The 13,687-nt window shown below is 53.1% G+C and overlaps 1 protein-coding gene across 1 annotated transcript in view; it reads left to right on the top strand.

The window, feature by feature from the left end:
* TRAPPC9 (trafficking protein particle complex subunit 9) overlaps nucleotides 1-13,687 on the top strand; it is a 364,330-nt gene that overhangs the window by 8,742 nt on the left and 341,901 nt on the right. Inside the window, exons 3-5 of the mRNA XM_066379571.1 lie at nucleotides 876-896; nucleotides 5,382-5,527; nucleotides 9,545-9,673. Of these exons, the coding sequence (XP_066235668.1) occupies nucleotides 876-896; nucleotides 5,382-5,527; nucleotides 9,545-9,673 (296 nt within the window). The remainder of the gene's footprint in view (nucleotides 1-875; nucleotides 897-5,381; nucleotides 5,528-9,544; nucleotides 9,674-13,687) is intronic.

Raw genomic sequence — 13,687 nt, 5'->3', positions numbered from 1 at the left:
GCCCCCTGCTCCCTATGGCACAGACAGCGCGGTGAGCGTCTGCAGCCTCAGAGCAGCCTGGGCAGGAACCCTGCCCGGCCCCCCGAACCAGTGCCCCCTCCTTTGCTCCATGAGGCACCGGTGACATTATTTACTCATCATCATCTTGGCTTTGAGGCTGCAAACCCACCAGAGAATGCCACGGTGGTTTTTCCCTTTGAAATTTATGCTCACAATTCAGTGGGAGTAGCGAGACTGGGGACGCCTGGCTGGTGCGTAGTGGCTGGTAAGGTGAGCACGTGTGCCAGGCACGGCTCCCGGCTCCTGGCACCAGGAGCATCGCAGTGCACCGCCCCTTTCTCCTGGCGGCCTCTCCCGGTCTAACCACGCTCCAAACAGCCTTCATTTCAGCTGCAGAGAGGTATCCGTGGCCCCCAAGTCAGACCCATTCTCCTCAAAATGAGGTTAGCCCGCTGCGGCCACCCCTGCCCCCTAGTTCTCTCATTCTTACCACTGTGATTTGGGGCAGGAACGAGCCCGTGTCCCCCCTGCATCCCTTGGTAGGCGTGCTACCAAGTGAAACCGGTAGGGTTTGGTAGCTCCAAGGGAATGTCTAGGAGTAGGTCCAGTTCCGGGCTGGCGCATTGATCCCCCACCGCTGGGCTCCCTGGCGGATGCCGCCGGTTCAGGCCCAGGCGTCCCGGAGGGGGGCGGGTACCAGGACCGGGCCGGGGGGAGGGGGATCTTACCCAACATCACGCGTGTCACCGTGGTGGATTCTCGTCCGTGGAGTGTTGTAGCTGTCAGAGTTATTTTTGTTCTGGCGTGTTTCTAATTTTCGCTCGTTCCTCTTTTCTTTTCCTTTTTTCTTTGTTTCTCTCATACCGCCCTGTGAGTATGTTGTTGGGTCTGAAAAGGTAGGCTGTGGGCACATTGCACTGAACGTGGCTGCCATTCCCTCTGAGCTGCCTTTGTAGCGTCTCCATCGCTTTAACAACCTGCTGCTGCCTTGACCCCTGTGTTCTGGTCATCCTTTTCATTTCTAATTGTCTCTGTGTGTGTGTTTGTTTTTTTTAATTTGAGCTCTTTCAGCACGTAACCCACTGGCGTTTGATCTCCGTTGAAACACTTGCTTTGGGGACCTTGGTTGGTCTTACTTAGTACCTGTGACCAAGGAGCCCCTATTAATTTTTTTCCGTTTGTTTTGAGGAAGTGAGATGCTAATTGATTTCGGGCGGGGGTTGGGGGGTGGTGGGGGCTGCAGCGAGCTGTTCTGTTTTCATTTGGAAAGCCGGAGGCTGCAGCGCCTTGCTTGATTTCGGCTTTTAACGGGAGCGCATCGGGCACGTGGTTCTGGGCTGCTGCTGGGCCGTCGATGCGCATGGCGCTGCTTCCGGACCGCGGCCGGCCGTGCGGGGGCGCTGCTGGAGGAGGCAGCTCCCAGTCTCTCCTGCTCTCCCCTTAGCGACTTGCCTTCAGCCAGGGCCAGAGGCCCCCCACCCTCTAAAATCGATACCAATGGGGAGCCCCCTGTATGAGGGCAACTTTTCAAAATATCAGGAAGGCACAGCCTTCTCGTGATGGCCCGTTCATTTGGGTCTTGCGGGCACCCTATAACTGACCGTGGTGTCCTACTGTCCTTTGGCCAGCAAGCATCAGAGCCAGACAGGCGTCTCCCCGTTAGCGATGGCACAGGCCCGCGCCTGCACCCGCCTTTGCTTGGAGCCCTGTGTTGGCAAGAAACGGCCGTTGTCTGTATCTGTTGAGGCTGATGTCTGTCACCGAGGGGCATGCCGTGAGTGTGCCCTCATGAAACTCCAGCACCCAAGGGCAGCCCCAGGGGACACTCTTTGGTGACCTAGGACCTTGTCATCATCCCCCTGGTCCACCTCACCTGATGGGGAGAGGTTTTGCCACCACTGTGGCCAGGAGGCCTTGGTTTTAGTGCCTGGGACCACATGTGAACACTTCTGTCCCTCATTTACTTTGTATCGTTGAGACAGCTGACTTCGGGCCTCTGGCAGCTATCACCGTGAGTCAGGGTTACTCCTAGGCCTCGGACCTCCAACGTTCAGACCACAGGAGAACCAGGGGTCCCTATTTCTGGGCCATCTCCTGGCCTCTCCGGTGTGAGACGCACATGCCTTCCCTAAGTGACCGGGTGCCAGAGACGCCCCTTCCTCAGAGGGCTGTGACCCAGCACACACTGTGAGCGTGCCCTGTCCTGTACTGGGGGGGCCTGCAGAGCAAAGTTGAGGTGTACATAGTGACAGATATGACGGACCTGCTCGGTGACCGCGGTGTGGGGACAGGGGTGAGGGAGGAACCCAGGTGGGACGCTCCAGGTTTTGACTTGAACGAGGGCAGTGGTGGGCTGGTTACTGAAACGGGGAAGACGGGCAGGTTCCCGCGGTGGGTCACGTTGGATGTGTTTGCTTTTTAGCTGCCTGTTCGACATTCAGTGACCGTTTCAGAGGGCAGCTGCATGTCTGAGCCTGGAGCTCAGTCAGTTAAAGGAGCTGCACTAGACATGCCCGTTGGGGTGGGGGCGTGGGGAGAGTGCCCTGTGCTGAGAAGCTGGAAGGGGTGCTTAGCCTACAGTTCAGGGCGGGAGGGTGCTCCTGTGGGGAGGACGCTGGAGTGGGCCCACATATGGAGGGGCTTGGTTTGATTAAGACTGACCACGGAAGGGACAGTCAAGGCTGTCCCCAGGGAGTGACTTCGAGAGGGGTGTTTCTGGTGTTGCCTCTGCTGACGCCGTGGAGAGAGGGGTTGGGATGGGCAGGCGCACTTGCCATTGAGTGTCCGGGAGAGAGGGCAGAATACGTGACACTGAGCAAAGTATACTTGTCTTTTTGGAGCTTACAAATGTTAGAAGTTGATTCAGCACAGAATGTTCCAGGGACACAGCAGGAACGCCTAACCTAAACCAAACTGCAGAGGCTGGAGCCAGGGAGGGCTGCCTGAGGAGCTGACAGTCTCAGTGCGCCCTGAGGGGCGTGGAAGGTAGCGAGTCAGGGTCAGGGGAGCCCGAGGTCCCAGGGGACCCGGTACCACAGTAAGGCTCTCGAGTGCTGGGGCCATGGTGGGAGGGGCGCTGCCACTGAGTCGGAGAACATTTGGAGACTTTGGGAAAGTTACTTACACTGGCTGTGTGGTGTGTGTGTGTGTGTGTGTGTGTGTGTGGTGTGTGTGTGTGTGTGGTGTGTGTGTGTGTGGTGTGTGTGTGGTGTGTGTGTCTGTGTGTGGTGTGTGTGTGTGTGTGTGGTGTGTGTGTGTGGTGTGTGTGTGTGGTGTGTGTGTGTGTCTGTGTGTGGTGTGTGTGTGTGTCTGTGTGGTGTGTGTGTGTGGTGTGTGTGTGTGTCTGTGTGGTGTGTGTGTGTGGTGTGTGTGGTGTGTGTGGTGTGTGTGTGTGTGGTGTGTGTGTCTGTGTGTGGTGTGTGTGTGTGTATGTCAGTGTGGTGTGTGTGTGTGTGGTGTGTGTGGTGTGTGTGTGTGTCTGTGTGGTGTGTGTGTGTGTCTGTGTGTGTGTGTGTGGGTGGTGTGTGGTGTGTGTGGTGTGTGGTGTGTGTGTGTGTGGTGTGTGTGTGTCTGTGTGTGTGTCTGTGTGTGTGTCTGTGTGTGGTGTGTGTGTGTGTGTGTGTGGTGTGTGTGTGTGTCTGTGTGTGTGTGTGGTGTGTGTGTGTCTGTGTGTGTGTGTGTGTCTGTGTGTGGTGTGTGTGTCTGTGTGTGTGTGTCTGTGTGTGTGTGTCTGTGTGTGGTGTGTGTGGTGTGTGTGTGTGTGTGTCTGTGTGTGTGTGTGGTGTGTGTGTGTCTGTGTGTGTGTGTGTCTGTGTGTGGTGTGTGTGTGTGTGTGGTGTGTGTGTGTGTGTCTGTGTGTGTGTGTCTGTGTGTGTGTGTGTCTCTGTGTGTGTGTGTGTCTGTGTGTGGTGTGTGTGTGTGTGTGTGTGTGTAACGGGGACGAAGGAGAGGTGTCAGAACCTCATAGAAGGCTCTTGAAGTCACCAGTGGGGGAGAGGAACCACTGTGTGGGGGTGGCAGAGGCGGCGTGGATGCAGTACTCTCTCGTGGGGAGGGCTCGTTAGTGGGGCCCTCATTGTATGACTGCCTGTGGCCGACACAAAGGGAGACTGTGTGTCCTCTTCTCTCCGTCTCTGCCTTCTGCGATCTTAGTTCATCCAGTATTTGGAACAGAAAAGCTGAGTGCGGGGTAGCCAGAGTCTGTTGAGCCCGGCAGAGTTAGCTCTGCTGGGGTATGACTTTGTATCGAGATCTGTCTGCAACATTCACGGAGCTAGAGGCCTCAGGTCCTCTGGATTTCCATGGGGGCTTTTTATTCTTTTTTTGTTTGTTTATTTATTTATTTATTTTTTTGTTTTTTTTTTTTTGTTTTTTTTTTAAAGAGAGAGGTAGGAGGAGAGAGAGACAAAAACATCAATTCACTTCTTTTTTTTAAAATTTATTTATTTTTTTAAATTTTATTTATTCATTTTTAGAGAGGAGAGAGAGACAGAGAGGGAGAGAGAGGAGAGAGAGACAGAGAGAGAGAAGGGGGGAGGAGCTGGAAGCATCAACTCCATATGTGCCTTGACCAGGCAAGCCCAGGGTTTCGAACCGGCGACCTCAGCATTTCCAGGTCGACGCTTTATCCACTGCGCCACCACAGGTCAGGCCGGGCTTTTTATTCTTGATAAGATTGCTTTCATGGCCAGGGAAAATTTAATACAGCTGCTATTTCTCTTGAAAAAAATAATTGTATCCCCTAAGAAAATTAATAGTCAAGAGACTAGGACAATTTAAAAATGATAAAGATTTTGGTGTTGTTTCTTTGGTTCCTGGGTTGACGTGGCAATAGAAGCCTTTGCATTATTTAACAGCACGTCCTTGTCAATATTTAAAGAGCTGTGAGTGCCCAGCCCCACCCTCCCACGTGTCACTCAAGCCCACTCTGAATCAGGGAAGATCAAGGTCTTGTCCGCAAAAGCCAGCTGTGGGCTTGTCACAGGCAGCACGCTCCCCTTCTGCAGTAACAGGCTTGAAGCTGAGAAGACGGGAGGCAACTGGAGTTTTTAAAAGGCCGAAACAGCCCTTCTTGTGCACAGGGTGTGATTGGAACATTTTGAAAAGAAAAACCCTGTTCTCATATCGTCCGGGTGAGACACGCAGTAGAAGCCCTGTCTGCCCATCCCGTTGAAAAAAAGAGCGTGGCCGTTCTCTCCTGAGGTCGGGCAGCTCCAGCTCACATATTGGCAATGACGGTTGCCGGCTTTCCGCGGTAGAGCCTCCAGCCGCCTTCACAGCCTACCTTCCCTAGCGAGAGTGGCTTGGTGCTTAGCCTGCGTGCTGTGGGGGCCGAAGTCGGGCGTCAGCAGTGACACGTTGCCACGCATTTTATTTTCTAGACACTACAAGAAGCGCTGCCAGGGGCGCATGCGGAAGCACGTGGGGGACCTGTGCCTGCAGGCTGGCATGCTGCAGGACTCCCTGGTGCACTACCACATGTCCGTGGAGCTTCTCCGCTCAGTGAACGACTTTCTGTGGCTCGGAGGTAAGGGCGTCCGCCGAGGACGATCAGATGTGTACTTAGAGCAACTGTCGTTGGAAATGAGAGAAAACAAAAAAAAAACCAGTTCTAAAAATGAACGACAAGGGAGGAGGAACGGGCAGCCGGCTGCCAGCCGTGGGCAGTCGCGGGGGCCACTATCCCGGCCTCCCTGCGGCCCTCCCACCCCACCCCCACCTGCATCCCAGGCCCGCTGGACCACGCGTGCTCTTTCCTTTACAGGTACTTGCTCCTCGGTCCTCTGTGTTTTAATCTGAGCACACCCTGCCCTCTGCGTAGAATGCCACCCCTCTCTTACACTCATTCTTCCAAACCTCACCCGTCCGTCCGTCGGCAGGTGAACGGAGAAGCGAGGTGTGGCGTATCCACATGGTGGAGCAGACATAAAAACGAGTGAAATGCTGCTGCCACTAGCCATGGACGAACCCTGATGACGTCCCGTTCAGTCAAAGGAGCCGGCACAAAAGGCCGCGTAGTGTATGAGTCCAGTGACCCGAAGTGTCCAGAACAGGCAGGTCCAGAGAGGCAGGGAGCAGGTGACTGGTGGCCAGGAGCTGGGTGCAGGGGAGGAAGGGAGTGACTGCTCGTGGGCACGGGGGAATGTTCTAGAATTAGATAGTGGTGATGGTTGCACAACTGTGACTACACTAAAACCATGACTTACACACATTTAAGTGGGTGAGTTTTATGGTATGTAAATTATATCCCCGGTAAAAAACACTAAAAAAAAAGCCTTTTCTGCCTCCACCAGAGAGGAGGTGCCCACTGCGTCTCAGAACCCCGTCTGTGTGTGCCCTACCAGTTTGTTAGGTCAGCCCGAGTGAGGGTTAATCTAGGGTTCTGTCCCGGAAGTCAGATTGGTTGGGGGGCCTGTCTGCCAGTCACTTACGAGGACTACAAGTTGGAGTGAGAGAAGGAAGGAAGTGCTTTCGCACAAGTTCATCAGCGTGCTGGAGAGCACGTGAACGGCCAGAAACACTGCCTGGGGGCGTTGCCAGCTCAGGAAGAGCAGGGAGACAGAAGTGGGAGAGGAGAGGAGTGGGAGCCAGGACTAGAGGGGAGAGGAGGGAGCCAGGACTAGAGGGGAGAGGAGAGGAGGGAGCCAGGACTAGAGGGGAGAGGAGGGAGACGGACGAGGATGAAGCAGGTGGGAGAGGAGAAGAGTGGGAGCCAGGACTAGAGGGGAGAGGAGGGAGACGGACGAGGATGAAGCAGGTGGGAGAGGAGAGGAGGGAGCCAGGACTAGAGGGGAGAGGAGGGAGACAGACGAGGATGAAGCAGGTGGGGAAGGAGAGGAGTGGGAGCCAGGACTAGAGGGGAGAGGAGGGAGATGGACGAGGATGAAGAGGTGGGGAAGGAGAGGAGTGGGAGCCAGGACTAGAGGGGAGAGGAGGGAGACAGACGAGGATGAAGCAGGTGGGAGAGGAGAGGAGGGAGCCAGGACTAGAGGGGAGAGGAGGGAGACAGACGAGGATGAAGCAGGTGGGGAAGGAGAGGAGTGGGAGCCAGGACTAGAGGGGAGAGGAGGGAGATGGACGAGGATGAAGAGGTGGGGAAGGAGAGGAGTGGGAGCCAGGACTAGAGGGGAGAGGAGGGAGATGGACGAGGATGAAGCAGGTGGGAGAGGAGAGGAGGGAGCCAGGACTAGAGGGGAGAGGAGGGAGACAGACGAGGATGAAGCAGGTGGGAGAGGAGAGGAGGGAGCCAGGACTAGAGGGGAGAGGAGGGAGACAGACGAGGATGAAGCAGGTGGGGAAGGAGAGGAGTGGGAGCCAGGACTAGAGGGGAGAGGAGGGAGATGGACGAGGATGAAGAGGTGGGGAAGGAGAGGAGTGGGAGCCAGGACTAGAGGGGAGAGGAGGGAGACAGACGAGGATGAAGCAGGTGGGAGAGGAGAGGAGGGAGCCAGGACTAGAGGGGAGAGGAGGGAGATGGACGAGGATGAAGAGGTGGGGAAGGAGAGGAGTGGGAGCCAGGACTAGAGGGGAGAGGAGGGAGACAGACGAGGATGAAGCAGGTGGGAGAGGAGAGGAGGGAGCCAGGACTAGAGGGGAGAGGAGGGAGACAGACGAGGATGAAGCAGGTGGGGAAGGAGAGGAGTGGGAGCCAGGACTAGAGGGGAGAGGAGGGAGATGGACGAGGATGAAGCAGGTGGGGAAGGAGAGGAGTGGGAGCCAGGACTAGAGGGGAGAGGAGGGAGACAGACGAGGATGAAGCAGGTGGGAGAGGAGAGGAGGGAGCCAGGACTAGAGGGGAGAGGAGGGAGATGGACGAGGATGAAGAGGTGGGGAAGGAGAGGAGTGGGAGCCAGGACTAGAGGGGAGAGGAGGGAGCCAGGACTAGAGGGGAGAGGAGGGAGACAGACGAGGATGAAGCAGGTGGGGAAGGAGAGGAGTGGGAGCCAGGACTAGAGGGGAGAGGAGGGAGACGGACGAGGATGAAACAGGTGGGGAAGGAGCTGTGGGCTTGACTTCGCTTTCCCGAAGGAGGAATCTGTACATAGTTCCTGAGCGGTGGGACGTAGCCGCACCCCCGTGAGCCGGCCCGTCGGGGCCTCTGCCGCTGGCACGCTTCCAGAAGGGTCCCCACTCGCGTCCCTGACTCCCACAGGGACGCCTGGGCAGGCGGGTGGGCGGGCACTGGAGGCATGTGCGTGGAGATGCGCTGTGCTTTGTGCCACGCTGTTCCGCTCTCAACCCCTCGTGAACAGGGGACTGTCCCAGAGGCCCCCTGCGGCGGGCCACCATGACCGATGGACGTGCAAGGGCGGGTGAGTCTCCAGCTCACTCGTATTAAGCCGACATTGAGGAAATTTGTAAAAATGGAAAACAATGCGGCTCTACCAGCGTATTATTTTTGTTTTGGAAAATAGTTATTTTTCCTAAAAATCTAACATGTCATGGACTTCTTATTATTTCAGAGGGATTTTTTTTTTTAGAGTGAGAGAAAGAGAAAGAGGAAGGGAGAGAGAGAGGGAGGAGAGAGATGAGAAGCACTAACTTGTAGTTACGTCCCTTTAGTTGTTCACTGATTGCTTCTCATGCGTGACTTGATGGCTGGGCGCTCCAGCTGAGCCAGTGGCCCCTTGCTCAAGCCAGCGACCTTTGCGCTCAAGCCAGTAACCTTGAGATCATATCAGTGATCCCGTGCTCAAGTCAGTGACCCTCACTCAAGCTGTGACCTCAGGGTTTTGAGCTGGGGACCTCAGTGTTCTGGGTTCTCTATCCACTGCACCACCACTGATCAGGTTGTTTTAGGAGGAATTAACATAAATATTTAAATCCTTTTCTAGTTTTATTTCTGAATATGTAAATACCTCTAGCTGTATCTCTCACACACACACACACACACGCACACACACACGTCTCTGTGAGCCTCAGTATTTTTTCAGAGTGTCAGAGAGTTGTAAGACTGAAAATGTGAGAACCGCTGAACTAGTGAATGAGGGTGAACACTGGCGCAGCCTGTAGGGCATGTGGCCCGCTTGAGATTCCGAGGACATCACTGCCATCAGGAGAGGGTGAAATGTGCTCCAGGTAAGTGTGGCCGCCTGTGAGCAGGAGATGAGCCCCTCGCTGTTTGCTCCGGATGGGACAGGTGCGTCTCGGGCGCCTGACGTAGAGAGGCGTTCTGTCCAGCTTCAGCGGTGTTGCTCTTACATGTTTTAAATCCAGGGTACCTTCTGTGCATCCTAGCGTCCGGAGCCACACGGTGAGCACTACACTGTTGGCTAAACGAACGGCAGGCAGGCTGAGGGGCTGGCCCCCTCTACATGTGGACGCAGGCCCTCCGGGGAACTTGAGCACCGTGAGAGTGTCCTGCGGTGCTGGCCTTAACACCAGATCGCAGCAGCCTCTTCTGGTTTGTACCAGAACCAGTGAGCTGTAGGCTTGATCTTTGTTCTGGGGAAACAGTGTGGAGTCATACTGAAGCACTACAATTTGAGCTGGTACGGGCCACTGACCTGACTGACTGTCCTTTTTTATTTCTTTCTATGCTTAGCTGCCCTGGAAGGGCTGTGCTCGGCTTCTGTCATCTATCACTATCCTGGTGGGACCAGTGGCAAGGCAGGGACCCGGCGGTTCCAGGCAGGCCCGCTTCCGGCCGAGGCGGCCAACAGACACCGGCCAGGTGAGCCCACCCCCTCGCCCGTGCCCAGCCGCGGTCCTCACGGGAGACTGTCCACGTCTGCCCCGAGTGAAGCCTCACTCATGTTTAAATCAAGTGTGGCCTCTGTGGAGTCAGAAACCTTGCACAGGAGACATTCTCTTCTGATCTTATTGGATATTTATCAGCCTTGTTGAATCTTTTGAATAATATCAGTGGATTGCAGTGATTGGTTATTGGTTGCTTTCTAGAGCACTTGCATAAATTTCACGGTAGACCAACCTTGTAGTTCTGCGTTTGGGTTTTCTTGGTGGCTTCTTGTGTATTCGGGAAAGCTAATCCCAGAAGTCAGTGTTAACAGCCAGTTCAGGCCCTGGGGGCTGTTTCTTACACTCCTGGGTGAGGAAATTTCTCTTAATGTGTTAAGTCTGATCTGCTTCTGTTTGTTAGCACCAATGGAGCGTGAAACATCTTTGGAGGAGAAGACTCACATATGCTTATTGAATGGACTTGACCCTTTTGACCCTTCCTGAAGGAACTTACCTGTCATGGTTCAGGATATAGTTGTCCCATGATGTCGGTCGTAAGGACCATAGCAAAGAATGCAGAGCTCAAGGCTAGACACAGATTGGCGAGAAAATATGTCTGAAATTCTGTGAGATTTTTAGATATATCTCCCCTCAAAGAGAAAGCCCATACTAGGTAATGTGTACAGGGTGGGGAAAGGCCTTGAACCCCTTTCTCCCTGAATCACACCAGCCTCGTGGTCCACAGAGAGGGCAGAGACCGCCTTCACGGACCGGTCACGGTAGCTGCAGGCTGAACCGGTCGCCCTCTCTGTAGAGCCAGCGGCTTAGAGGAACCTCTAGTGGTTCTTGAAGACTTTCTGTCGTTCTCCCGCAGAGCTGGTCCTAATGATTCCCGTGTTTGGGAGGGCGGGACAGCGTGCCGAGAGGTGACGAGGTCTGGGGTCTGGAATGCCTGTGCTCTGATTCGGCCGTCTGTGGTCACCTGTATTGATCTCTCGTTCTAATTCCCATCTCTGGTGCGAGATGACAGCATTTCCAGTGTCCTGTCTTTTCCATCAGCTGCCGGGTGCCATGCCATAGTGTCCAGCACACGCAGGCAGGTGACAGCACCCTTCAGCTTCGCTTTCTCCTCCGGAGTCTTCTGCACGCCCCCGGGAGTGCCAGCGCCCAGAGGGGGCACCCTCCCCATTTGAAGAGCGGTGTGTCGAGACTGTCCTGTCGAGACTGTCCTACTGATGTGATGAGTGGGGCTCTGGAGACTTTTTAGAGCAGTTTCATTTTTTTTTTACCCTTGCTGAACATAGGCCAAAAAAAAAAAGTTTTTAACTTTTTCGAAAAACTGCTCTGTCTGCAGAAGAGAAATGCCTATGTTTAGCTTTACAAAAAAAAAAAAAAAAAAACAAACCCAGAAAAAAACTTGGGAACTTTTTACCATGGAAGGCAGTCTCTGGGGGAAATGCCAGGTGAGAGCCAGAGGGCAGTGCCAACCTCGCGGGGCTCAGAACCCTTCCCCCACCTTTCAAGCAGTAAGGACTCCCGGTTCCCTCCAGGATGGAGGTGTTGCGCCATCTTGCACGTTAGTTACAAGATGGTCAGTTTGTAGCAGCAGCCCCATCTGACGCCAGGAATCGGTGACCTCTGCTGTCTGAGGTGAGGACCAGACACACCGGTCACTTACACCCCCTCTTGACACGGTAGCTCGGAGTCCTGGTCCAGCTGCAAAACAGCAGGTGGAGAATGTCATCAGTCTCTCTGTGCCTCAATCTCCTCATCTGCAAAATGGGGAGGATGACAATCGCCCCTGCCTCATGGGGTTCTTGGGAACGGTGAGTGGGATGCACGCAAGGACCTGGCACTTGATAAAGGTTAGCAGCTGTTACTGTCCATACTACTGAACTTGGCAATATGAATCCATGAGCAATGTTAACGAGACTCGTGGTGTCTCAGACACAGATGACATGGTTTTCGAGCTGATCTCCTCTGAGAAAAGGGAATTCTTTTCCCCATTTAAAGCTGAGTTGTCTTAGTTTCAAAAGAATTCTGGCGTCTCTACCTCTTTTTGCTTTAATTCTTCTTTTGTGTAACTTTTCTAAAGACTTTACTTCCCTAGTAATCAAAGGTTAGAGCCACTAATTCTTTTTTTCTGGAGACTTACATGTGAACCTGCAAGTTTATGATTAATGGACACAAAATTGATTTATTAAAAAAAAAATCAATAGGTTGTTCTGCAATCAATCCAGAAGGAAATGCCTATTGACTGGTAACTATTTCTCCTTTATGGTTTATTTCTACGTTTCTTGTTTTTTTGGGTTTTTTTGCGAGAAAGAGAGAGAGAGACAGATAGACAGGAAGGGAGAGAGATGAGAAGCATCACTTTAGTTGTTCATTAATTGCTTCTCATGCCAATGACAGCTGGACTGAAGGGCTTTAGACAAGCCAGTGACCCCTTGCTCAAGCCAGCAACCTTGGGCATCAAGTCAGTGACTCTGGGGTCATGTCGATGACCCCACGCTCAATTTGGATGAGCCCGCGCTCAAGCTGGCACCTCAAGGTTTCAAACCCAGGACCTCAGTGTGCCAGGTTGATGCTCTATCCACTGTACCAGCACTAGTCAGGCATAATATGCTTTCTTTGTTGTCTTCCCACAAGCTTCCATTGACCAGTTTTCTGAATTTCTTTGAGTTTATAAATGACAGCTTTCAATGGTCTCAGCCTTAAGTGAAGAGGCCTTAAAGGAGAGATAGCAGAATATCATGTAAGACAGGGTGGCAAAGATTAAATTTGTATATTTGTTTTCACAAATTTTTCTTCCCAGCTGATGACCTAAAACATCAATATTTTAAATTTTAACTGTGTAAGCCAGAGGTCGGGAACCTTTCTGGCTGAGAGAGCCATGAACACCACATATTTTAAAATGTAATTCCATGAGAGCCATACAACGACCCGTGTATGTTACACATTATCCAATAAAAATCTGGTGTTGTCCCGGAGGACAGCTGTGATTGGCTCCAGCCACCCGCAACCATGAACATGAGCGGTAGGAAATGAATGGATTGTAATACATGAGAATGTTTTATATTTTTAACGTTATTATTACTTTTATTAGAGATTTGTCTGCGAGCCAGATGCAGCCATCCAAAGAGCCACACCTGGCTTGCGAGCCAAGGTTCCCAACACTGCCCTAATCGGTAAAGCGAGCCAAGGTTCCCGACACTGCCCTAATCGGTAAAGCGAGCCAAGGTTCCCGACACTGCCCTAATCGGTAAAGCGAGCCAAGGTTCCCGACACTGCCCTAATCGGTAAAGCGAGCCAAGGTTCCCGACACTGCCCTAATCGGTAAAGCGAGCCAAGGTTCCCGACACTGCCCTAATCGGTAAAGCGAGCCAAGGTTCCCGACACTGCCCTAATCGGTAAAGCGAGCCAAGGTTCCCGACACTGCCCTAATCGGTAAAACGATTTTTTTCTGCTCTAACATGAGTTCTTGTGGGCCTGTGTCTTTTGTTTGTATTCGGAGCGGAAAAGATTTCAGGTTAGGTGCAGAACAGCAGTCCCTTCCCTGGAGCAGAGTGGAGCATGTGCTAGCTCAGCTTTTAGTTACGGTCTTGGAATATCCTGTGCTTAATTAAGAGCCTTAGCCATCCATCACTTCTCAGGATGCAGACGATTTCCTCACCTTTCCCAGCAACCTGGAAAAAGCCTCTTTTGGCCATAGGTGGCGCTGTCGCACCTTTTAAAAGCCTTACATTTCTGTGTTTGTAAAAGAGAACTTAAACACGTCTCTTTAACTTGATTTCTGTGTTGAGTGCTTCAGAACAGCTCAATGTCCGGATACCTGGCAGAGTTATTCTAGGTATAGGTTATTTTTGTTCTGTTGCCTCGACATGAACATTTCAGACAGGCTGTGTGAACAGCGGCGAAACGGAACCTTTCTTCCAGTAATAGAAACCAGTTAGCCATCGTTTTGTAAGAAGGATAGAAACCGTCTCGGGCACCTTCAGGAAGAACCCTA

The sequence above is a fragment of the Saccopteryx leptura genome, chromosome 3 (assembly GCF_036850995.1).
Source record: "Saccopteryx leptura isolate mSacLep1 chromosome 3, mSacLep1_pri_phased_curated, whole genome shotgun sequence".
Lineage (NCBI taxonomy): Eukaryota > Metazoa > Chordata > Mammalia > Chiroptera > Emballonuridae > Saccopteryx > Saccopteryx leptura.
The sequence above is the reverse complement of the archived record's forward strand: the minus strand, read 5'-3'. Positions and strand labels throughout refer to the sequence as shown.